Source organism: Alligator mississippiensis, chromosome 6 (assembly GCF_030867095.1).
Source record: "Alligator mississippiensis isolate rAllMis1 chromosome 6, rAllMis1, whole genome shotgun sequence".
NCBI lineage: Eukaryota > Metazoa > Chordata > Crocodylia > Alligatoridae > Alligator > Alligator mississippiensis.
Genome location: NC_081829.1, coordinates 60,141,282 through 60,166,287, shown reverse-complemented (window position 1 = coordinate 60,166,287; position 25,006 = coordinate 60,141,282). Strand labels below are relative to the sequence as shown.

The window sequence follows — 25,006 nt, the reverse complement described above, 5'->3', positions numbered from 1 at the left end:
CTGCAGTCAGTTTCTCACACACGTGTGTCAGTGGCGTAATTCTAGCAGGTTCTAGATCTTGGGTTGTACATTTTATGGATACAGACTAGAAGGACCTGGGTCTGATCCCAGGTGAGGACAGTAGATTTCCACTCGTTTCTATTTCAGCACAGTTCTGAGGCCCACCCAGCCTCCCATCCAGTGGACACTAGGAACTACCTGGGGGTAAAGGTATCTGGAGCATTGTGCTGACTACATAATCTCCTTCTCATGCTGAGGTTAAAGAAACTGTGTAGCTCACTTTCACTGCTCTAGTGGGCCTAAATGGCCTCTAAACAGAATGTCTTTTACCTTAACCCAAGAAAGTGGACTGCAGGCCTGAGCAGGTGTTCTGCATAAAACTGCAGGATGCTTAGTTTGACAATTTATGGGAAGATGCATGTTAATTTGAACATATTAAAGCATCTAAGAAAATAAAACAAAAATAAAATGTTGTTTAATCTATTTTCTCTTTCATCTAGTTTTATTGTCCATATGTTCCTTACTTTGTGATCCTAATCCAGATGATCCTTTAGTACCAGATATTGCACAAATCTACAAATCAGACAAGGAAAAGTGAGTATAATTTTGTTGTTGTTGTTACTTAAAGGTTTGCTTTTGATCTGTTACACAAACTTTGCTCACATTCTTACAAGAGATTCTCTTCATCAGTCTTGCAAAACTCAAATGCCTATAGCTTAAAGGATTTGGTATACCTAACAAGAATATTGGTAATTGCCACAGGCATTTGGTGCACCTGTTTCTCTAAGAAGGGAGAAGACTAGAGATAGCCGAGTCTGCAGGAAGGGAGCACCTGACCAGAAAGGAGATAAGGGAGGGAGAGGGAGACTCTGCACTCCCAGGGGTTAAGAGAAGGCAGCCTTAGAGGTAGGGTTTGGTGGCTTAGGAATTGAGACAAGGGGTGGTGGTGGTCTCAAGAGGCCCAGGAGCAGGACCAGAACTTGGGAATAGAGTGAAGACAGGTGCCGGGGGGGGGGATCAGGAGGGCCGTGCTCAGGAGGGACTAGGTACTCACAGGTAGCCAGAATTCGCAAAGTGCCAGGGTGCGGGCAGACACGCAGTGGTCTGAGCTCAGGAGGGGGCTCGGAAGGCTTATGGTGCAGGAACTACAAGTTAGGGCTGTGTGAAATTTCACTGGCCATTTCATTTCAACACTGTTTCAACTCATTTTGAGGTTGAAACAGCAAAACTGAAACAAAACAAAGGCTTTCGAAACAGCCTTGAAACAAAACAAGACTAGTCAAAACATTTTGACCATAGCGCTGGGGATGGGAAGTCAGTCCAGCTGGGCTGAGTTCCCTTCCCCAGCTAGATCGGACTGGGGAAAAGAAATCAGCCCAGCTAGGCTGAGTTCTTGTCCCTGGTGCTAGATCAGGTGGGGGATGGGGAGTCAGTCCAGCTGGGCTGACTCCCCGTCCCCCACCTGATCTAGCGAAATGTCAAAACAGTGAAGCTGTTTTGACAAAACAAAACTGAACAGCTGTTTTGAATCAAAATTAAATTCGATATGAAAAGCTGTTCTGTTGAAACCTCAAAACTCAAGGCGAAACAGAATGGTGCCATTTCACACAGCCCTATTAAAAGTCCCAACTGTGGCAGAGACTGAGTCCTGGTATAGGGCTAGGAAGTGGTGCTAATTGATAACATCTGCGAGGCACAGATGTGGTGTATGGATGGTTGGAGCCATGTAATAAGACCTTAAGGTGCTGAATAGTGACACCTGAACAGCCGCATGGGATCAGGGATCCTCCAAAGATCTAATAAAAACATAGTTTGGCAGGCAAGGTGAAGTGGGGAGCAAGCCGGAGAAGCCAGGCCAGATCAAGGACTGAGCAGCTACCGGGGGCGTCATGGCCACCCCTGGTGCCAGTGCCTGCTACAGTAATATAATTATATACTCAATTAGACTATATTAGAGAAATATAGGTTAACATAATTAATCTGATATTTTCCTAAAGCTTCTCATTAAATATACAGGATGGAACAGTTAAGATTTTATTATGTGAAAATGTCCTAAGTAGAATATATTGATATAGTTCCAGAACAGGATCCTGTAATTAATGATTCACTAGTGTTGTGCTCTGCTAAAAAGGTTAGAAAATACTGAGTATGGGTTGTCAACTTTGACACTTAATTTCTCAACTTTAATATACCTAAAATATAAAGAATATTAGGAAGTATTTCCTAAAATGCTGAGCGTCTTTGCTCATGCAGTAGAGTTATTCATCTAACAAGAAGCAACATTTGCCTTTTTCATTGTGAGACACTAATGTAGACGGGAATTTATTGTATTGGGGAAGGAAACATAATTAACAATTAGCTGAAGCACTACATGCTTTCACAGTGGAGGGTTTAAAGGGTTTAATATCTAAAGATCCCAACCATACTGACTGAATTCCTACCTGGGTACTTCCAGTGCAAAACTATTGGACCCTCAGAGTTTTGATGGTTGCTGGCTGTCCCTTTTGTACGTAGTGGGTAGAAACAGATGTCATCTGATGTTGCATATGTACTGCAATTACTATTTTTATGGCAGTACAGATGCTGAGAAAATACATCAGTAGCAAGACAAAAAGTACAATAAATTCTGCCACTTTAGAATCATAGAACTGGAAGGGACCTGTATGATCATCAAGTCTGGTCCCTTGCCATGGACAGGAAGTATTAGGCTCAGATAAGCTCAGCAAGGTGCTTGTCCAGCCTCGTCTTGAACACCTCGAATTTATTGCAATTGACATCTATTTGCTCCCTGGCAGTAGAGCATGGGCAGCCTAGAGCTGCCTGTGCTCTCCTGCCACCCTGGGTAGGTACTCCAGGATGTTGAAGAGCCTAATCCTGTGTATGCCTGGTAGAATTGGGCCTGTCAAGCCCCCAGAGTACCTGTGTGGCTTTCCCTGCTTATAGAGAGGCCTGGGGTGCACCTTTAAAGCAGAGAAAGTCAGGATTCCCCATTTATGGAGACCCATCTTGGGATCTCCAGGGTCACATTTCCACAAGCGGGGGGAACCTGCATGGATTCCTGGCATAGATTCTGGCATGGGACAGTGCAGGAGTCAGGGAATCCCCAGTGCCTCATGCATCCATGTCGGGACCTGTGTTGACTCGTGCCTCCATGTGAAGCATGGGTCAACGCTGATTCTAGCAAGGAAGTGCGGGGCGGTGGGAATTCTCCTGCTTCTGTGCCTCTGTGAGGTATGGATCAGCACAGAATCTGATGTGAGGCAGCAATGGACCCAAGAGATTCCCAGGCAGGGGAACACGCTGCCCCTTGTTCTGCATCATTCAGGGGGCCCAATGTATGACAAGGGGCAGTGTGTGTCACCCAGTAAAGCAGATCAGCTGTGGTGGGACATGTTCTGCCACAGCTGATCTGTTTTTGTTTGGTACTCTGTTTTTACAGAGAGCCTTGCGGTATTGTGATATAAATAGTAATATTGTGAAGATCACTTGTGGTTCCAGTGCTACAGATGTTGCAGAAAACAGGTTAGACCAATATTACAGTCCCTGTGGGACCTTCAAAACCATGTGTGACCCACAACCTGAAACCCCATAAAGTGACAAGAGAAACTTGTCGCTTCTTACTGCCAGTGATTGATTGTCACTAAGAGTACTTCCAGATTCACAGATTTAGGTTTTACACTCTCTGGGTCATCCAGTTGGTGCCTGGGTTGTGTTTTGGTTATCTGAGATTCAGGCATGAAATCCAGGCCCTGTTGAATTGATGGTGAATTTTTGAGGCAGCATATTTTATCCTGTTTCTTAGGCTTTTTTTGGTACGAATGGGATGCATTCTTTGCTACTTTAATTTGGTGAACACATTTATCTGTATCCCTAGAGTATCTGTGTAATACCTGGAGACAGTAACTTTAACCATTTGTAATTTATCAAGAAGCTGGTGCCTACTGCAGCAACTAAATAGAATACCTGTAATACCAGCACTAAGAGGAGAGGTACTTTCTAGTTGCAGGTGATCAACATTGACATGTGAGCATCCATAGATTAGAAGGGAATGGGCTATATGTACCCATGTATTGAAGAACTTCTGAGATGCCTGAAGATAGGATGTAGTTTCTTCTTACTGGGTAGAACTCGTTGAAGACAACTACAGACTTTGAAACCAGGCAGTATTTGTCAAGTTTTGTAGGTTTCCTATTGTGTAAAACGGAGGTTATAGTCTTACTAAATTACATATCTATACTAAACCAGCTTCTTGTAAAATATCCTTCCCATGAATAAAGTATTACTAGGCAGTTCATCTGGTATCATCAAATTATCTGGGCTATCTTTGTAAACACCTGGCCCAATGCTTGAACTTGATAAGGGATTATGATATGTTCATCTTGATGATCCTAATCTACCTTGCAGCCAAGGTAGATTAGGATCATCAAGATGAAGATATCATAATTCAGCTTTTGCCTGTTCCCTTAATAAATACCCTATTTTCTTGCATGCCGCATACCCCAGAATATAGGTCAGAACCAACGAGAAAAATCTTTCCTTGTAGTAAGCGAGTAACTGAGTAATAGCTGCTAGAGAGCAGAATCTGCTCGTAGTTCTACTGCCTGCAGATTGCTTGCAGATTTTACTTTGCTTTTGCCCTGCAAAGGCAGAAACTGCTCTTACTATATTTCTGGCTTGTAATGTGCACTCCAGTTTCCAGCAGCTGTTTTTTTGGGAGGAAAGGTGCATACTGTATATGAAAAAATATAGTATTTCTTCTGTTTACCTTTTCTTGCTGGGGATTTGATGCATCTTTGGTTTTTGTGGCAATTTACATAGTTTGTTTCCTTCACTTTGGAAACTATTGGTTTATTGAAAAACTTCTGAACTCTCTAATCTCCAAGGCTAGGAATCCAGTCATGGGAGAAAGGGAAATTATTTGCCTGGAAGTCCTTTTATTTATTTATTTATTTTTTAAGGTGTCCTATGGCTGGGTCCCCTTATTTGAGAAGTTTAATCAATTTGGCCGGCTATGTCTTTTTCTATACATGCCTTTACAGCTGGTAAATATAAAAGTGTTTGCGTTATTCTTATCTGCTATCACTGTGTATCAATACAATTCGCCTACTGTTGGGTAAAAAGGTTGTGGTCAGTCTGAGGGTGGTGGGTTCGCCCAAAACCAAGGTATCTGAGTCATAAATCCAATGGCAACACAATGTGCTGTGGTCTCATCCTAAATCCTAACTAGTTTCTTTAGTATTTTCATCTGCTACGTAAGTCAATTGTCAGAAACTGAACATAGGCAGCTACATGCTATAGATATGTTATTTTGTTTATTTGTTCTTAAACAGAATTTTTATAACTGTTTCTTGAGTTGGCAAGATTGCACCTAGTGTGTCAGAAAAGTTGGTGAGCTTAGTGACAGCTCATTTTTATCAGTTATCGATATGGTTGTCTATCATTAACTTATTTCTAATTGTAATGCCTTCTTTCTACATGTACAGATACAACAGACATGCAAGAGAATGGACTCAGAAATATGCAATGTAAACTTGTGAACACTTTTTCATACACCACAGAGTACTGTAAATTCTAGGTTTTTTCAAAATTAGAAGTAAATGGAGCACAGTTTGCTGTTTCAGTGTACCATGAGGCCCTTTTGATTTTTACCCATGCGAGTGTGTTTCTGGAACAAGAAAAAAACAAGCTTCCAAAAATAAACTTAAGACTGTGATGAGAGTATTTATCCTTTTTGTATGCTTTGCAAAAGACATTTATTATGGTTTTTAAGAAACTTGGACATCTGTATCTTCAGCCTACAAGATCCATAATGCAGTTGTAAAGCAACCAAATTATTTTTGCTGGAAAAAATGTTTTTACATGATACTGCATGTGTCTTTTAAGATATGTTGTCAGATTCATAAGTATGTTCAAATGTCATGGTTAGTTCATTTATGTAATTTGTATTTTTTTACTGTATAGACTAAATATATTTTATTTACCATGTAAGTCAGCTCATTTTAGACTTTTTCTTGTGCACAGTATTGACAAAATACAACTGCTAGTAATGAATGAATGGGGTGTCTCTTCCCATATGATATTTTACAGACTGATTGCAGATTCTTAAAACCTAAATGATCTTTGCACTGTAATTCAGTATGCTGATTATGGAGAAACACTTGGATTTTTTTTATTCTGTTGCATACTTGAGTTTAATTTTATTGCAATGTGAACTAATTGCACTGCTATGTAGAAAGATATGTAACTGTCTTGTCTGTTGCTATTCACAACTGATTCTGCCCTCTCTGCTCCCTTCCTTTCTCCCCGCATAGTCAAATAACATTCTTGCAGTTCATTTACAAATCATACTGTAGCTTTTCCATATAAATAAAATGCATTTTCTACTATTGGTCTTGGCTATTTTTTAAATCATGCATATTCTTGCAAGTGCTTGCTTTACACCTAAAAGATTAAACTATTATGTATGCATCTGAATTCCAGGCAAAAGAGAGAGTGAAGCCATGCCTTTAATATTACTCCAAACAACTTTACACTGGCTTCAGCTCAGTTGAGAGAGCATACTATACCCACTTGTGTAGGATTTCAGCAATGTTGAATCCCACACGAATCACTTATGAACTATTTCCTTTAGTCAGAAAAGGTATCAGATGTTTGTTTAGAGACTTCACTTACATTGGTGTAAGTAAATATTTTCAATATCGGAATGTCACAGTATAGAATTTTCTCTCGTGTCTAACAGTATTTTCATCTACTACTGTTTGCATGTGAAGCTAACTTTTCCCATTAACAGTTGTTTCTGTCTCCTTCACAGTATGCATGCAGAAAACATATAATATTGGGAGAAAAAACACCTTTTATATATACTTAAATAAAAAGCATTTTAATCCCTGCCATAGATTATTTTAAGGTACTAAATTGCTGTTAAAATGCATGATTAGTTTATTACTTTCAATTTTCTGTATTAAGCTGGCTTGAATGGGAAATTTGCCACTGAATGAAACAGAAAATTTTAAGATAAGAATATGTTTTGGGCTTCACTTGTTATTTAGTTGAAGCAAACCTCTAACTGGAATACACAGAAAAGAAGCATGCACCCTAGACTTCAAAACCACTGGAAATTTATTGATTAAAACTCCTTAAGTAGATCACTACCTTACAACTGTCCAGATTATTCAACAGTATAAATTGGTCACTTGTAAAAGACGGTCACCTTTCTTTCTTCCAACATGCAATTGACCTGAGACAAAAGCTTAATAGATTTAATGTATTGTATTACACTGATTTTTTTTTTTAAGTGTTGTACACATCAGAACATGCCAACCTCTCTAAAATATTCAATAAAGGATTTTTGTAGTAATACATACAAGCACTTTCACTATACTTGAAATGGCATATTGTAGCTAGGGAGGCTACACAAGTGGTGTGTATATATATCACTAATTGGTGGCAAAGAATTCTGATTAATAGAATGCATCCCCAGAGCTTTTTTCCTCTTTTTCTTAGCTTGTTAATAATAGGCTCATACTAGAACAGATTATTTATTTAATACATTATGTTGAACTGTGTGAAACTTGGAAGTTTGACTTGCATGTCAGTTAATGACTATACTTTGTCTTTTTTGTTGTTTTCTACTAATACATAATAGAGTTGGTTTGAAAATGTTTATACTTAAATTGGTGCTCTGAAGTACTGTATATGCCGTGCACAAAGGAATTGTTTTCTACCATAATGTAAGATGCACAGGATGAGCAATAACATCCAAATTAACTGGTAACAGGAAATATGGCAGACTTCAGTAATAGTTTATATTTCATAGGAATCCATCAAGACACTTTTTATATTTTCTTTTTGTTTTCTTGACAGCATTTAAAGTGGTATTTCAGTCCCTGAGCCCACTATCAACCCCTTAACTCCATGTTCCTGTCCTGGAAATAGCACGTATAATGCTTTAGTCTGAAATAGTGTGGCTTCCTCTGCCTGGAACTGTATGTAAATCAAACTGTATTCACTAGGAGAGCGTTCAACTGTTGGTGAATAAGCTTGAATTGCCTGGTAAATAATATATACTAAGCAGTTAATTATGGAGACAACACGTTTCCTCTTACCAAAAGGTTGCTCAGTCCTGTGGCTTTCATTATGGAATAAATGATGGTGATGTGTGCTTTTCTTCTCTTCACTCAAACACTCTTAATGGTCACTGTGAGATGTCTCAGTGGGGGAACTATTTGAGCCATGTAGTTACCCTCTGTGCTCAGCACTGACACTTCTGCAACTAAAGTATTGCTGTATCATTAGAAATTGTTGAAGATGTAATCCAAGTTTATGGCCATTATTCTGTTCTATTAAATATAAAATGCTTTTTTTTTAATCAGCTTCTGTTTAATAAGGTTTGACGTGATTTCTCCCCCACCCCTTCCTACCTAAAGATGCCAATTGAAGCCTATAGAAAAATAAAGATTTAAAAAATTGTATGATTTCTCCTAAGCAAAATTTTGTTCAAGTGTTTGTGTGTATACATGTTTTTCACTCCTAACCAATGACTGATGGAATCAGAAAATTATGGAACTTAATGGCTGGGTTTAACAAACATCTGAGGATAGCTGTATTCCATCATAGGAGGAAACTGGCATATTAAAGAGAGGAAATAAATAAGAAATGAAGAAAGGTCTGGAGAATACTTTTGGAAAGTGGCTAAGTAAAACAAGAAATATACGAGGTGCAAAATGGTATCTTCAAAGAAGCAGGGTTACGATTTATTTTTCTTTTAACACCAGTTGCCAAATCCTCGAAATAATAAACTTGTAATTAACTGAGAATAAAGCTGTAGTAAGCAGCAATATGGGGAAAAATGTCAACAGTGAGAAATGTCAACAATGAGAAAAGAGGGCTCTCCTATGCTAACAATATAAAGTAGCGGTTGAAGCCCTGGGCTGGAGCAACTTGGCTCTGGTTCAGTGCAGGCCAGCTAGTTTCAGTGGTGGGTCAGGGGTAGTGGGAAGGGAGCTTTCCCTGCACCTATGCCAGGGCCAAGCAGCTGGGAGCTGCATCTGTACTGCTTTTCCCAGCCTCTCAAGTCACTGGCTGGGGAACCAGGTGCAGCTTCTAGTCAGAGGGGAGCTGCACTGGAGTGGGGCTGCTGCAAACTTATGTCTGTATTGTCACCTCTTCTCCCCTTTCCTCCCTCCCCTGCTTCCTGGCTGCTCGATAAACACAGCTGGGATGTCAGCTACCCAGCCTCACTGTGGGCAGAGGCAAAGCCCTCCAGCTCTGCAGGCTGTATGCTGCTGTCCCTTGGTATAAAGTGGCATAAGATACTTAAAATAGTAAGACTAAAAGATAGCAAAAAAACCCAACTAAAAATAGGGGATTTTCTGTAATTAAACTAAAAATGAGGTGAACATATTCAGTTTATTCTACCTTGGCATGAAGCTCTAAAGCAGAGTGTCTCAAGCAAGCAGGGTGCCATGAGATCCTTTTAAGAGTGATATAGAGTATTACACAATTTTAGCAATGTTTAGTGTGAACAGCTACACATGATTCACAGGGTAACTCAGAGATTTCAACTAGGAATCCATAATGTTAAAACCACCTATTATCATCTTTCTGAGTTCTTTGCAGGAGAAGAATTGCTCTATTATTTCTCTGCAATCAGAAAAAAACAAACAAGTAAAAGCTAAGGGCTGGATTTTTCCAGGGGGAAAGTGCCTTGATTTTAGAAAAGTTGAGAACAGATTGAATTTTATTAGTAAATGTTTATGATTGTGAATCCAAAAAGGTGACAAAGCCAGTAGGGAAATACAGATCGCCCAAACCAGGGACTAACATTAGAGGGATGGGGGTGAGGAGGGGAATGCAACTAGGTTACAGAGAATACAATGTTAATTGTATACTCTAAATGTTTGTCCCAAATCAAGTCTGAATCCAAACAAGGATGGTTTCAAGAGAGAGCATTAATCTGAGAATCCTTGCTTCACCGTAGATTTCCTGGACAAGTTGCTTAATCTGTTGGTTTCCCTATCTGCAAAACTGGTTTATTGCCCTACTTCAGAGCAGTGTTGTCATAGTAAGATGCATTAAAGATTTGAGATGCTTAAGTACTATGATTAAATGGGCATAGTTAATAATGATTTGAAGTAGAGGGGATCAGTTTTTTATAAAAGTTGTTTATGGAAAGGTTCTTGCCACAGCTTTCTTATTGGAAAGGGCTACAAAAGATACTCGAGAGTAATGCAATCTGACCTCACTTCAGCTGTAATGTTCCTGTTCAAAGCACTGTCTGAAACTGGTATCAAAATAACCCAAGTTGTAATGAATTTTCTGAGAGCTTTAGTCAATGCTAAATATAATTCTAATGATTTTAATCTTGATTATACATAGGTTTCTCTGATATATGCAAATGAATGAATACTATTGGTAGCATAATAGGTTGAAATTAGAATTAATACAATTTATAAGGTGATTGTGCAGATGATTTAGCTGAGCTGAGAATCATCCTTGTAAAAGCTGTGACCTAAAATGGTTGCTACTTGATATGTGATTTTTCTACATAAAATATAAAAATCTTGGGAACTGAGTGGTTCAAAAGAATATTTCATCAATTTGGTCAGGACAACATCTTTTGTCCTATGGCCTTTTTAACGGGAGGCTTAATTTGGGAGCATTCCATTGGGAAGAATGATGCTAACACTAGAGAAATCAAACCCTTTTTGGTATTAGCTGTAAATAAGACAGACGTGTTTAGAGAAGCTAACAACTTCCAACAAAGGCAATGGCAGAACATGGTTGTACAAACCAGCGTAAATACTAGGTAGATTAAGCTGTTGTCTAAAAATTAAAATGCCAGCATGTCAAAAGAGAAAGCAGGTATAAGAACAGCCAAAAAGGGGAGTACTGCCCTAAAAAGGAGTGAGACAGCAGATGCTAAAGTGATTAAAGTAGAAGTCTTAAAAAGTGCATACAACGGTCTTGAAACTGGACTGAAGGCAAAGTTGTAGCTAAGCGAAGAAGAGATCATTAAGTGTGTACCAGACCCTTCAAACAAAGTCGCCTGCTGCAGGCTTTTGACGGGTCAAGGAGGACCAGGGTGAAAGGACAGTATTTCTACCCTGACCAGGTGGCACAGGACGGCCTGGCTAGCGGCTGCCATTCCCCTCCGCTACCTGTGTCCTGAACAGAGACGCGCAAACTCCACCAGAAAAAAACCCAAACTCATTAACAAATGACAAGTTTGAAAGGTAGCAAGTATTCAGATAACCTTGCAATTGTCCCCTGGTGAACCGCTAGCATATGCCCAAGGAGCTGTGTTGTACAACTGGTTAACTTTCCAGCCTGCACAGCTTGAAATCAATAGGAGCACCTGCTTACGCACCAGTATGAAAACCGTAAGCTATTACTGCGGAGCCCTTCTATGGAGCGCATCTCGCTGGTGCCGGTGTCACTAGTTTCCTGCTGGCCGCGGCCTCGCGCCTCCGCCGGGTTGGTCCGAGAGCCGCCCCGCCCCGCCCCGCGCAGGCGCAGTCGGGGCAGGCCTCGGCCTCGGCTGGAAGCGGCAGCCAGGGGGCGGCCCACGCTGCAGCGCCGGTTTACGCGGGGCAATGGCGGCCGCGTTGCTGGGCCAGGTCCTGGCCTATGCGCTCCACACCCAGCGCCTGCTCAGGTAAGGGTGGCGGCTCCCCGCGCTCCCCCCGCCCCGCTTCCCTCCACCCGGGCCCGAGGCCGAGCCGCGTTGGCCGCACTCACCGCGCCTGCCCGCCCATCCCCACAGGTGCAGCGTGCCGTGCTCCGGCCCCGCGAGGCGGTGGTTCTGCCAGGAGCCCAGGCCCCCCAGCGCCCCGAAGCCGCCCGCCCGCGCCTTCATCCGCTTCTACGTGGACCAGGCGGTCACCATGAAGAAGCAGAACCCAGGTAGGCGGTGCGGGGCCTGCTCCTCGCGCCCCCACTCTTTGAATCGGCCGCCATGTGCCGACGGGTCCTGTGCCAGCCCTGCGCCCTTCAGGTCCAGCGGCGGAGTTTAGAAACGGTCATCCCGGCCAGGCCGGGGCTTAAACATGACACCGGTAAAACCCAGTCGATTCTACCTCGGGGCGGTGACGCACGTGAGACGCCTGGTGTCCGCATTAACCTGGTGTTCGTTTTTAAGGATAGTTTGGCATCCTTGGGTCTAGTCTAATAACCACACTTCTGAAACCTATGGGGTGAGGGAGACACGGTTCTATGGGGAGATGTGTCTTTTATTACATCAACTAAATAGTTGGAAAAAATGTTCTTTGCAAGCTTTCAGGTACAAACACCTTTCTTCAGGCAGAGGGAGAGTCTGCTGGTCAGTTGTGTGCTCAGCGTGGTAGAACAGAAGCCAAAACGCAGGTCTGTGAAAATGCAGCTGCGTGGCAGTGAGGAGCAGGGGATGGGAGACGGTAGGTGTGAGACAGGTGAGGTGGGGGGATATTGACTTGGTGATCTGTTTTGTAACCATGTTGGTCTGAGAAAAAAGAGTACACAAAGCTTGTGGGTCAGAGGCGATATCTTTTACTAGACCAAATAACTGTTAGCAAAAAAAATAGACCTGGTGATAGATTGTAGCTGGTAAAACAGAGAGGGGCTACCTGGGGTTATCAGATGGTGTGAGAAGTGATTTGGAGAAAGGGGAAAAAATATTGGATTTGTGCCCTCTTCCTCCTAACGATAGCAAGGTGAAAACCTTGAAAGATTTGTCAGAAATCTTATACAAAGCCTAAACTTATTTGTATTACAAAGTCAGATCTTGTTTGTCCTTGAAAGGCTCTGACTGTTGAACCTAGGCAATAATAGCATAATAAGAATAGGATGAAGTAACGTGAGAGAGGAGGGAATTTCAGTTGAACTAAAACTCTCAGTTGGACTAATCAACTCACAAGGTGATAGGTTGCAGATACTACGTTAGCTTAATTGAATAATATTTAGAATAAAGGGTAAGAACATTAAGAGCTATACTGGGTCAAACCAATGGTCCACCTAATCCAGTGGCAAGAGTGCATGCTTAAAGCGGGAGTGTTAAACTTATTTGGCCCTGTGGGCCAAAATAGCAGTGCAGGGCTGGTCCACAGGCTGAATGGATGGTGCAGGGCTGGCCCTGCAGGGCAGATCAGGCCCACAAAAGCCCCCCAACCAGTGCTGGGCAGCCAGCATGGCTCCAGCCAGCCTGGGACCCAGGGAAAGAATCCTGGCGTTGTAGGCACTTGGCTGCAGCCTTGGGAGCAAGCTGCAATGCTGGACTTCTTCCCACAGTGCTGTGGGTTTTGCCCAGTTAGTCCTGCAGCAGCAGCCAGTCTCCCACTAAGGCTGCGCTGGATGAACTAACTCCGGACTGGATCTGGCCTCTGGACTGTGTGTGTGACACCCCTGCTTTAGGTGGAGAACATTGAATAGGGTATAGGCTGGATTTGGCTTGCAGAGCGATTTTTACCCAGCCTGCAGCGAGTCCCTTGGCCTCATTTAGTGGTGCTAGGAAACACTTGCCCTGTGCCATCCCACAGCTCACCCAAGGATGCCTGCATGCTGGCAGCAGCGCCCAGCCCCACCATCTTTGTGTGGAGTATAGCACAGCAGCATGGTGGGGGGCAGCAGCAGGAATGGGAGCCCTGGTGAGGGCATTGTGTCTGGGGCCAGGGACCAGTCTCTGTGGAGACCACATTTGGCCAGGCGGGAGCTGTGTCTGGGACTGGGGGCTAGTCTCCATGGAGACCATGTACAGCTGGGTGGGGAGCTGCAGCTAGGGGCCAGTCTCCCTGGAGACTGGCCCCTAGCTCCAGGCAGCACCCTCCTGCCACTGCTGCTGCTCCCACCCTGTTCTGCTCTGCACTGCTACACCCCACACTGAGCCAGCAAGGTTGGGGCTGCAGCTGCTACACAGGCATCCTGAGGCAAGCTATGGGCTGGCGTGAGACGGGTGCCCCAGCACTGCCCACCTCCCCTGGCCCCAGACCAGTCCTAACTGCTTCAAGTACGTGGCAGGGCAGGGCATGGAGTTGCCCACAGGTCCACCCTCTCGTCCCCCTCCTGTGGGCTGTGCGCCCCAGAATGGGTGAGGGGAGGAGGGAGGAAAGCTAAATTCTCCCCACTCAGCGGGCTTAGCAGTGCCCCTGCCTCCCCTTCTTGGCCTCCCGAGCCTCCCCCAGGGGGCTTGCAGCCCTCCTTTCCCACTCCTTTCCCCCCCCCCCCCTTGCCACTTTCAACTTTGCCCTGGCCCCACGCTGTCACCACCCCAAAATCCCAGCCCTGAGCACAGCAACGGGGAGCTACAGCCAGGGTTAGGATTGTGGCATGGTGACAGTGTAGGTTTGGGGTGGGGCAGAGCTGCGATCTGCTCTTTGCATGCCCCTGCCCACAGAACCGGCTCCTGTTGGAGGGGCGTGTGGGCAGCAGAACATGGCTCTGACTCCCCGCACTGTCACTGCCCTGCAATCCCTCCCTGTGATCCCAGCCTTGCCCACCCTACAACAGCCTGAGCTTGTGTGTCCTGCAGCTCCTTCCCACCAGTGCCTAGCTGCAGCTGAGCACACAGTCCCAGCCAGATGAAATGTGGACCAGCTAGAATCTACCCGCACAGCCCCGACCCCAGCCCACCCTGTGCCAGCTCTGGACTTGCCCCAGCCAGAGTGGGCCACTTCTGGATCAGCCAGAACCCACGTGCACAGCCCTGATCCCAGCGTACCCTGTGCCTGCTCCAGACTGTGTGCCCATGCTGAGCAGCAGTTGTGGTGGCTGCGTAAAAGCTGCTGCTAGGCACAGGGGAAAATGGTGACTTCCCCCTCACTGCTGCTGAGCCCTTCTTGCTGCAGCTGCCCAGAGCCTGCTGCCCCACTGATTGGCCTGGAGGTAGTGGTGATGGGTGGCAGAGAGGAGCCACAGGGTCCCCTGGGTGTGTGCTCTTAGAGGCTGCAACAAGAAGGACCCAGCAGTGGCAAGGGGGAGACAGCACCTTTTCCCCTACACCTAGCAGCAGTTTCTGCCCACCCACTGCCACTACTCAGTGTAAGCAAGGACGGGGTCCAGAGCAGATGCAGGACAGGCCAGGGTCAGGGCTGTGTGTGTGGGTCCCCATCAGTACCATGGGGTCGGGGCCAGAGGTAGTGGCAGCCGAAAGGAGCCACTGCTGCCTGGGCTGCCTTGAAAGGCAGCCCAGCCACGGAGCCACCCCAACCCCACTGCATGTCCAGGGGCGGCGGGATGCACCATGGGCTGGAACGCGCCTGGGCCAGGTGGGACCAAAGGACCCGTTGCAGTTAGTACAAAATCCTTTGGCTGGCAGGCTCTATTTTTCCCACCCCGGCCTAGTCCCATTTTGAAGTTGGCTATACAATCTACATCTAAAGCGTGTTGTAATGAGTTCTGTAAGTTAAGTAAAATGCACACACTTTTTAGCTTTAAACCTGTCTCCTGCTAATTTCAGAAGGTGCCCCCTAGTTCTCATATTCTGGGACTTGGTAAATAATAGTTCCTCGTTCACTTTGTCCACACCCTTCCTTATTTTATAGATTTCTATTATATTCCCCCTCAGCCTTCTCCTTTCCAAACTGAAGTAGCTTAGCCTTTTTATTATCTCCTGGTGTGGTAAATGCTTCATACCCTCAATAATTTTGGTTGTCCTTCTCTGTATCGTTTCTAATTCTGCTACTGTATTTACCCAAGTTCAAGACAACCCCGAATAATTGGAGTCTGTACATGGAAAATGTATTGATTTTATTATAATTTTCCATGTATAGACTAATTTTATTGGAGGATCATCTTAAATTTGTCCATCTCCTCCCCTGCCCAGCGAAGATGGTGAGGGAGCAGACAGCTTGTTCCCTGCCTGCCCCTTGCCTCCCCCCTTGTGCCTGCCCCCACGCCACCTTGAACCCCTGCTCTCCTTCCCTGCCATTTCACCCCCTTTTTGTGTCTTGGACCTCCCCTTTCAGCCTCTGCCCTTCCCCGTCCTTACCCGTGCTTCTGCACTGGTGCTGTGGGATCCTGCTTCAGGCTGGCTGCAGTTGAGCTGCAGTGAGGACAGAGCTTGGTAGGACATGGAGCAAGGGTAGGACAGGAGAGGGAAGGCACAGGGAGTGCAGAGGTGGCAGTGGGAGAGGGTTAGGTAGCTGCTCTGGCCCCTTTTAATACATTTCTTAGAAAAGAAGGTATAAACCAAACTTTAAAAAAAAGTTCCTTCTGTCATCTAAAAATATCTTTTCCTGAAAAGGTGGTGTTTTGTTCCACACGGAACACTTAAGCAAATACTAAAGAAAAAACATATTTTTCCAGTGTTACACTTCCTGCAACTGGCAAATGAGGAGACATTTTATTAAAAAAAAAAAAATTAAATAAATGTTATAGAGGAGAAGTACCATGGGCAGGTGCTTTTCTAGGGAAAATTGGAAAAATGCATTTTGAACCCTAGAGAATTACTTTCCTCTTAACAGCCTTATAACTTTAATTTGTTATTTAAATTTATAGGTATAAGGGTTTCGGAGATGGCAAAGAAAGTTGCACACACTTGGAGGAACCTACCTGTATCAGAGAAACAAGTAAGCATGATTTTTTTCCCCTTAAGCTTGTGTTTCCTGAGTTTGCTGTTGGTTATTTTCCAACCCATGGAGATTCTCGTGACTAACAGGAAAATCAGTTTGCATAGATAATACTGAAATTCTCACAAAAAGCGGGGATTCACTAAACTTGTCTTTCATTCCTTTTTTTTCTGCTTTGTTGATACCAAGCTTGGAATGTAGAGGAGTAAACGGAGTGGTATTTTGGGAAGAGCAGCAGTTTGTGAGCTGGTGTACAGCTAACTTGAAGGATTGAGCTCATCTACTCTGAGCTGCGTAAACTATTGTTGGATACCTAAAGGGAACGTTTCAAGTTTGCATTGGATGAATCATCAGTTGTACTTTTAGCTTTGCTAATACTTTCCTCATACAAATTGACTTGTAGTTGCTTTTGCTTACCCTGAGGCAGTGGGATAATAATATGAATGCCTATGGGCCTTAGTTACATAGTGGCCACTGAAGTGTAACATGGTATCTGTAGTAGAAATGCATGCATTTGGATAAACCATCGTTTTTAGCTGTGTCAAATCCTGTGAATAGTAATGTCCCCTGGAGGGGAGGGACAGGTCAGGTTTAGAGGATAAATGTGGCAAGTGGGCAGTTCATACACAAGAACTCTTCTGGTCTCAACTGCCGTATTCTCCTGGGTGCATAGAGTATTTTAGGGCCTTTGTACAGCTTGCTGATCCTGGATAGTTTTTGGCTGGCTCTGCAGTTGTGGTATGTGCTGCAGCCTGCATGGTTTAGACAGCCATTCAATATATTGAGTACTTTAAAGGTAGTACACTTGTAATACTATTTACATGTGTTGCATTCACAGTTTTTGTATTTTTATAGGCCTACAAAGCAGCTGAAGAGATGGATATGCAGGTATACAAAGAACAGTTAGCTTTATACAAGGCGCAGTTAACTCCAAGCCAGAAAGCAGCTCTGATGGAAGAGAGGATTAAAAAAAAGGCTAGTAGAGAATTGAAGAGGAAGAAGAAGGTAAGTATTTCAAGTATCATTTCACTGTGTGTGTGCATGCTCCTCATAAATCAGACCTTTTCATACCTTTATACACGGTGAAGGAGTTCCAGAGAAAATTGAAAAACCTATTTTAAAACTTGTAATTTACCCCTTTAAAGTTCTGCTTAAGTATAGAAACTCGCAATAGGATTATATAGCTATACTAGAACCAGGTGTATATTAACTTGTGATAATGTATTAACTGTATTCCATTCTTCCAGTGAACTTAAATTTGGATATCTGGCTTCAAATACAAGTCAGTTGACAAATGGAGGTTAGGTTGTTAGTATAACAGCTTTTCCTCTGTGCGATTGAACAGCAGTTTTAGTGTATTGAAATAATGACCAACTAGGTCATTATTTGGGTCTGGCTCTGGTGCGAGACGCACAGGTGAAAGCCCATCGCGCCCCTGTGAGCCGTGGGCTTACCAGTGGACCCCGACCCGCTCCCTCAGGGCAGAGCCAGGAGGTAGGCAGGGCCCATGGTTGGTGGGCATAAGGTGGTGGGGGCAGCTGAGCGGAGCCGAGGAGAGTCAAGCCCCACCCTGGTTCCGACTTTGCCCAGCTCCCTTGGGAGCCGCACAGGAGGGAAGGGGGGACACTTACCTGCCCCCTTCTCCTTCTCTGGTGAGGCAGGGACAGTGACACCAGTTCCAATAATCAGCACAGCATAGCACCGGCAGTGGTCTGTGCATGCGCCAACCCGCATAATGTCAGTGTCCGTGGGATTTTAAAAAGGGCCCCCAACAGCCAAAAGCCATATTGGGGTCTGGCTGTGGTGCGAGATGCAGGTTGGGGGGGGGAAGCCCTGTGAGCCCAGGACACCGGCGGATCCTTCAGAGGATCCCAACCTGATCCCCCCAGTGCAGAACTGGGAGCAGCTGAGTGGAGCTGAGGAGTGTCACGCCTCACCCCAGCTCCAATTTTGCCCAGTCCCTTTGGGAGCCACGCAACTGGAAAGCACAAACAGGCACACTCTGGTCCCAGTGCACGAGTTTGCCTTTTCACGTGCTCTCCTGCACAGTTTGGCAGCCACTGTCAGTACTGAGTTGCCCCCTGGCTGTCCCACGCGTGGCACAGTACACCCAGGGCAACCGAAGGCCTTCCCCCATACTGAGGGAAGTTCCCCAGCACTTCAGTGCTGAACACCAGGTAAAGGAGACAAAGGCTCGTCTCTCTCTCTCTCCCCCTCCAGGGGGGGACCCTGGGAATCTCTGGGCTGCTTCGGAAGCTGAGAAGCTAGGGGACCCCCCTACAGGCAGCTGCTGGAACCTACTTGCCTAACCAAAGCAGCAGTTGCTGCAGCTGGTGAGGACCACATGGGAGCAAAAACACCCACCTGGTCTCCTTCTCAGAAACACCCAGGCAGCCACGTGACCAGGGTTGCCCTGCATTACAGTGATAGGTACACACTAGACTCCAGGAACTGGGCCTGTTCAGCCTGAGGAAGAGAAGGCTGAGAGGTGACTTAATAGCTGCCTAAACGTAGGGCTGTGTGAAGCTTCGGTTGCTGATTCGATTCAGCAGCCGAATCTCCAAATACAAATAGAATCAGGGGACCCTTTAATCACTCCAAATCGAGTCGGAACCTTCTGAATCAGTTCGGAGAGATTTGATGATTTGGAAATAGAAACAGCTTTAAATATTTTTTCTACATACCTCAAGGTACCAGGTGGCTCGTGAACGCTGAGATGGTGGGGTGGAAGGAGCGTCCTGTGGGAGCACAGGGGACCCCTAGCATGCTTGGGGGTGGACCTGGAAGTGGACCAGAAGCACTTCTGGTCCGCTTTTGGGTCTGCTGCGGCACACGCAGGGAACCCCACCCCCAGCTTGGTGACTGGTTCCCTCTGGGTCTGGGTGGCGCAGCCAGGGTCACTTAGTGGCTGATCGCTGTGCCAGCAGGGGGGAATCCCCCCACGTGCTCGGCGGTGGACCCAGACGTGGACTGGAAGTACTGGTTCTGTTTCTGATTCTAGGTAGTCTCGGTATTTTTTCCTACTATCTTTAGCATAGATCAGATTAGGTAAGAAATCATGCTTAAACTCAGCATTTTACAAAGAGATTAAAGTAACCAATAAAACATTTGAAGATATATTTTCAGTTTTTGATTAAATGACTTGTAATTGAAACATACAGTATTCCATTAGGCAAGGCTGAAGAAATGACTAATTTGGCTTTTCCTTTCTTCCCTCCCCCCCCCCCCTTTTTTTTTTTTTTAAGGAACTGGCCATGTTTGGAAAGCCTAAAAAACCTTATAATAGCTTTAACTTCTTCATGGCTGAACGCTTCCAAGAAGCTAAGGGAACTTCAGCTCCGGTAAGCAAGACAAGATTGGTTAGTTTAGGTTTCTCCATTGTTAAAGCTATATCGCAACATTTTGGGGATTAAAAAAAATCTGTTCTGGGTTCTGTTGTGGCTGTCAGTAACTGTTTAATAATTATTAAGTTATTTTGCTTGGCTGCAGCATGAGTTTTTAGTGCATGTTTGCCCCTTTGCTGCTATTTCTCATCTACTCACTTGAACCAGTATATGGATACATGGACTGAACAGGTCTGAAAGCCTTCAGTATTATATACATTCAGCAGTTGAAGGCTTAATCCATTTTTCTTGTCAATGGGATTATTCCATCTTTCTCTACTGCTGTCATAGATATGGTCCAAAAAAGTAAGTTGTATCAGTTTAGCTAAAGCCTTATCTATACAAGAAAGGTGTACCTCTTAAGTGATGGTAAAAATTTAAAATGATGGTGCAAAACCTTGTGTGGATAAGCTTATTTTAGTTCTAGGGTCTTATTGATTAGATAAGCCTGTTAGAAATCTGTTTAAATCTGTTAGAAATTGAGCCATGCTAAACTAATATTAGGCTTTATTAAATTAAAATAACCAGGTTTACACAGGCATTTTCACCAGTTAAACTAAAGTAATTTAAATTTGCACTTTAAATTAACCTGCGTTTCTTGTGTTGACAAGTACTATGACGTTTATAAATCCATATAGTCACACTGGTGCGATTTTTACATGTTTGTAACTGCCCTAGGTTCTGTTTTAGTAATTGATGTGATAAACTTAACTGATTCTGTCCAAGAAAAGATGATCCCAGCCCAGCTTAATTGATGATACTCTTTGTTATTGGAAAGAGCTTTTTGAGTGATGCAAGGAATTTCCCCCTCATGTTGTTCAGACTCTCTCCTGTTTCCATCTTACCTAGATCCAATATTAGGAATAGCAAGTTTTAACCTGTTTGCGTCTTGTGGTGGTATAGCTTGTTACTGACTTGATTGGAAATAATAGAAATATACATAATCTTTGGGGCAGGTGCCCATCAATCTGTTTCCTAACTACCCATGAGTTTATAGTGAATGAATTATGAAGGCTTTGTTCAGTAGTTTTAACTCAGCATTTCTCAACCTGTGGGTTTCAAGAATACGGAAGGATCGCAAACAAACTTCAAAAACAGATCAAACTTTTAAAGTGGATTCTCCTTTAAAGGAGAAAAAAATGTGGGGAACAGTGGTTTTTCTCTTGAAGGCTGTCAGAGTACCAGCCCACAAGAGGCTGCTTGGGGCCTCCCATGCCCTACCCCATGTCCCCCAGCCCCACACGTCTCCTCCACATACTGGCAGGGGCTGCAAGTCGGGAACAAGGGGGAATAGGTCAGGATAGGCCATCCATGTTTACAAATGGGTCCTGGTACAAAAAGGGTTGAGAACCACTAGTCTAACCAATGGTGTTGGGGTGACCAAGGCAGCAGCCTTTGTGGGTGAGGACAGAGAGGATGTGCAAAAATAGCTACAGCCACAGTGGCAGCTGCTCATACCACTGATTGGCACTACAGTACCTGACGCTGCCTTGGGCATTGTACAGTTATCTCAGATGTGGGGCTGCCTGGTTGTGCCTCTGGATTTGTTCCACTTATGCAATTTATTTACATTGGATGTGGTTCCTAGTGTTGAGAGTATAATTTTCACTTTTCAGGAAACAGTTGCTTTTCTCTTTTTTTCTTCTCCCTGCTTTCCGCTTGCTTTCCTTCAGCTTCCAACTTTTTGTTTCATGACTTCCCTCTAATATCCAATTCAATGAATGACCTTTTACTTTCCTATTCCTACCTTCCTGCACTGTCAGCCTTAGTCCTTGCTAACCTCTTCATCTTCATCACTTCTATTGGTAATTTCCATCTCTGGTTTTAGACTCGTTGGGGAACTGTTGATATTCTGTCACTTTATGTGGAAATAGAATTGTTTCTTACTTCATGAAGGCTTTGTGATGATTAATATTTGTAAAGCATAACATTCAGATTAGTAAGTATTAAACAAACAGCAGTGAAATCATCAACATATCTGCTTTCTAAAATGCAAGCAGATAACATGAAAAATTTTCATGTAATGTTTATATCTGTTTGTAAGACACAAAAAGTGCTGATACTTTGAACTAACCAACACACTTTAGCCTTTCTTAAGTTATGATCTTACCATTTTAAGAGCAGAAAGAATGTTGGTTTTAAATGGAGCTGATTGTTAAGATGTTAAATAATTTTGCTTTAGTGAAACTTTATTTTCTTCTCCTTAGTACGCTTAAGAATCGTATCCAAAATTATTACAGAAGTTGTTTTTTTGTTTGTTTGTTTTTTGTTTTTTTTTTAAAAAAGCTTGTGCAGGCTGTTCTTAAATAAATGTTCTGGAAAAGCTCATGTACCTTCACTTTTTTCATAGGCAAAGATTAAATGGTTAGGTGATGAATGGCAAAATCTATCCAGTTCTGAAAAACAGGTATGTGTCTGTTGGTTTTGGCACGGGATGACTCAATCCAGGGTATGACGGACTTGAATCAGAATGATAACACGACTCTTCATTAATTCTAGAGGCAGCAACTGTTTAGTTATAGTTGAGAAGACATTTAAGAATTTGTTTTCAGGTACTTAGATAATTTTCTTCAAAAATTAATGTTTTTTTAAGCTTTTACCTTACAATTATCCTTATTCCAACAGTGATTATTTCTTTACATGCTCGTAAAACATAATTAGGTTGGGTGGCATACTTGAATAAGGCACAAGTGTTTTTCACTAGTTAAATTTCTTCAAATTTAATTATTTCAGAAATATGATATTTTGTTGTTATTGGAAACCTCAAACTAGCAGTGAATTGTGTTTTTTGTGAACAGCGGTTTCATGAGGCAGGAACATTTTCTGGAAGACATGTTATTTAAGGAGTTTTTTAAACAGTTAAAGACATTTTCTCAATGAAATTACTTAAGGCTTAAATCTCAATAGAATTTTAAGGTTGAACAGTATATGTTGTACTGCTTACGGGGTTAGCATCATGCACCTATGTGGGCTTTTCCCACTTCAGCTGAAAAACTTGCAAACATTTTAGGGATATGATTGCCAGTGTTTTAAATACGTAGATGGCTAAATTTTTACCACTTTTCGTTTGCTCTTTAACATAGGACTGTAGAATAGCATCATGTTAGTACTTTCATGTGTGTTGATGAATTTGTTGTCAAAAATAGTTGCACGCTTAAAAAAATTTTGCAATGTTAGGAAGGAAAAGTACCACAGAACTGGGTGGAATTGCCTGCTATCATGTGCATGCAGTCACTCAATAAATAAATCATGTACATGTGGATGTGTGTAGAAGAAAAGGAAAATGGTGTTTTACCTAAGGAAACATTTTGACATAATGTATTTTCTCAGAACTATGTACAGTTGGCTGAAGATGATAAGATTCGATATGCAAATGAAATGAAGTTATGGAAGGAACAAATGATTGAAGCTGGACGTGAAGATCTTCTAAGTTCAGAAAAAAGATTCAGAATGTTACGGAACAAAGGAACAAAGCCAGTAAAGGTTTCAGAAGTAAAAACTGTAATGACTAGTAAAACAGCCAAAGCTTCCTCATCACCTGAAGTTCTGGCAAAAGTAGTCAAGACAAAAAAATCTGAAGAATAAAGCTGGTAAATATTTTATATTTAATTCTTCATGATTTACCATGTCTTTATCCTGCTTGTAAAAAGATTATTGCATCATTCTGAAAAAAAACTCTGATGGGTGGGTTGCACAATATATTTAACATGAAAGTTATGAAAAGAAGTTGAATTGCTGTTAGAACTGTTAAAAGAAATGACGTCTCCCGCTGTAATGTTGTATAAAAGTAATCCAAGTTAATCAAGCTGTGAACATTTTTTATACTGGCTTCTTGGAAGATCTTTCTTGATTTAGAATAATACAGACAAACATTAACTTTTTTTTTAATGAGACTTTTTGAACTTAACCATGTTCTACAACCATCTGAGTACTGTACATAATTAAGTCAGAACCTGAAGTAAACTTTATTCCCTCCCTAGTATGAATAATGGTAATTTAGTAGATACAAACAAATGTCTTCATCTGTATTGTTAGTAGTTTCAATCATAGGTATGACACAAACTACTGAATATGTGCATTTATTTTTGTCTGTCCATCTCCCTTTTTGTATATGGCTCAACATCTATGCAACGTGAATGGTATGCATAGAATAAAGACTTACTGAGTTTTATACAGAACATCTTCATCTGAGTATTATTCCACTGTTTTGTTTCAAAAGCTACAAAATAATATTTTGCCATTTTCAGTTTTGGAGCGATTTGTGTGAAAATGGCACATCAATTTATAAGTGGAAACTGTTATGACTTGGTTTTGTATTTAGTAATACAAATTGTAAGCAGCATGAAGATCTTACTGGTGACTCCCGAACCCTTTTTCCACCTGCCAAAGTCCATTGCAAAACTCCCACAGGATATCCAGAGGATCTGCCTTTTAGAATTGAGTTTTCAATGTGTTGGTAATAATTAAAAATGTCACAGAAATTAATTGCATGACATTTCAAGTACTTCTAGGTACTTGGCTTTGTTGCTTTTGTTTTGCTTTAAATGAGGTAGTCAAAGGGAGTTCCCTACTCCTTTGAGTTTACTTACTTGCATTTGATTTCTTGAGCTTCCAGGGGCTGCTGGTAACATACAATACTACTTTGAGAGAGATTAATTTTTCTCTCGGATTTTTCCAAAAATCACCTTGAAAAATATGAATGAAATGTTTTCTATTGATGCATTAAATAACAATTAATTTATACTAGTGAAATCCTTGCCTGTATGAGCAGGGGAATACACAGTCGGAATGAAAAGGTTGTATGATATAAGTAGGGACCTGCTAAAATTGCAGCAGGACAAAGGGTTTTTCACAGCCCACTCATGCTGCGCAGAACCAATTATGCAGGTATTTTGTGGTGGCCCTGCCTCTCTGTACTGATTGGGGAGTCCCCAGAGGGCTGAGGGGGCAGCCATCATCTTGATTGCTGGCTGCCCTTTGTGCTGCCCTGCTAGCCAGCACCTTCCCCTCCTGGTAGCAAGAACTGCTAGCTCCCAGTAGAGAGCCAGCATTTTCTTTTGATTTTTTTGTGAATAATCCTGGATT

General features: G+C 43.0%; 2 protein-coding genes across 3 annotated transcripts in view; both read left to right on the top strand.

Moving 5' to 3' along the window:
• Positions 1 to 8,471, top strand: part of UBE2D1 (ubiquitin conjugating enzyme E2 D1) — a 39,588-nt gene extending 31,117 nt beyond the window's left edge. For both annotated transcript variants that reach the window (XM_059729928.1, XM_006271594.4), the window contains 2 exons: positions 501 to 594; positions 5,484 to 8,471. In XM_059729928.1, the coding sequence (XP_059585911.1) occupies positions 501 to 594; positions 5,484 to 5,529 (140 nt within the window). In that variant the 3' untranslated portion in view covers positions 5,530 to 8,471. The remainder of the gene's footprint in view (positions 1 to 500; positions 595 to 5,483) is intronic.
• A 3,040-nt stretch (positions 8,472 to 11,511) lies between these two features.
• Positions 11,512 to 24,099, top strand: TFAM (transcription factor A, mitochondrial). The gene is made up of 7 exons (XM_059729927.1): positions 11,512 to 11,656; positions 11,765 to 11,904; positions 16,468 to 16,538; positions 17,394 to 17,543; positions 19,784 to 19,879; positions 22,272 to 22,328; positions 23,252 to 24,099. Exons 1-7 carry the CDS (start codon positions 11,595 to 11,597, stop codon positions 23,504 to 23,506), a joined length of 831 nt encoding a protein of 276 aa, XP_059585910.1. The 5' UTR covers positions 11,512 to 11,594; the 3' UTR covers positions 23,507 to 24,099.
• The last annotated feature ends 907 nt before the right edge of the window (positions 24,100 to 25,006 follow it).

Coding starts and splice junctions, on each gene's coding strand:
- TFAM (XM_059729927.1), top strand. CDS start 11,595: ATGGCGGCCGCGTTGCTGGGCCAGGTCCTGGCCTATGCGCTCCACACC. Junction 11,657..11,764: donor CACACCCAGCGCCTGCTCAG/GTAAGGGTGGCG, acceptor CCATCCCCACAG/GTGCAGCGTGCCGTGCTCCG. Junction 11,905..16,467: donor CATGAAGAAGCAGAACCCAG/GTAGGCGGTGCG, acceptor TTAAATTTATAG/GTATAAGGGTTTCGGAGATG.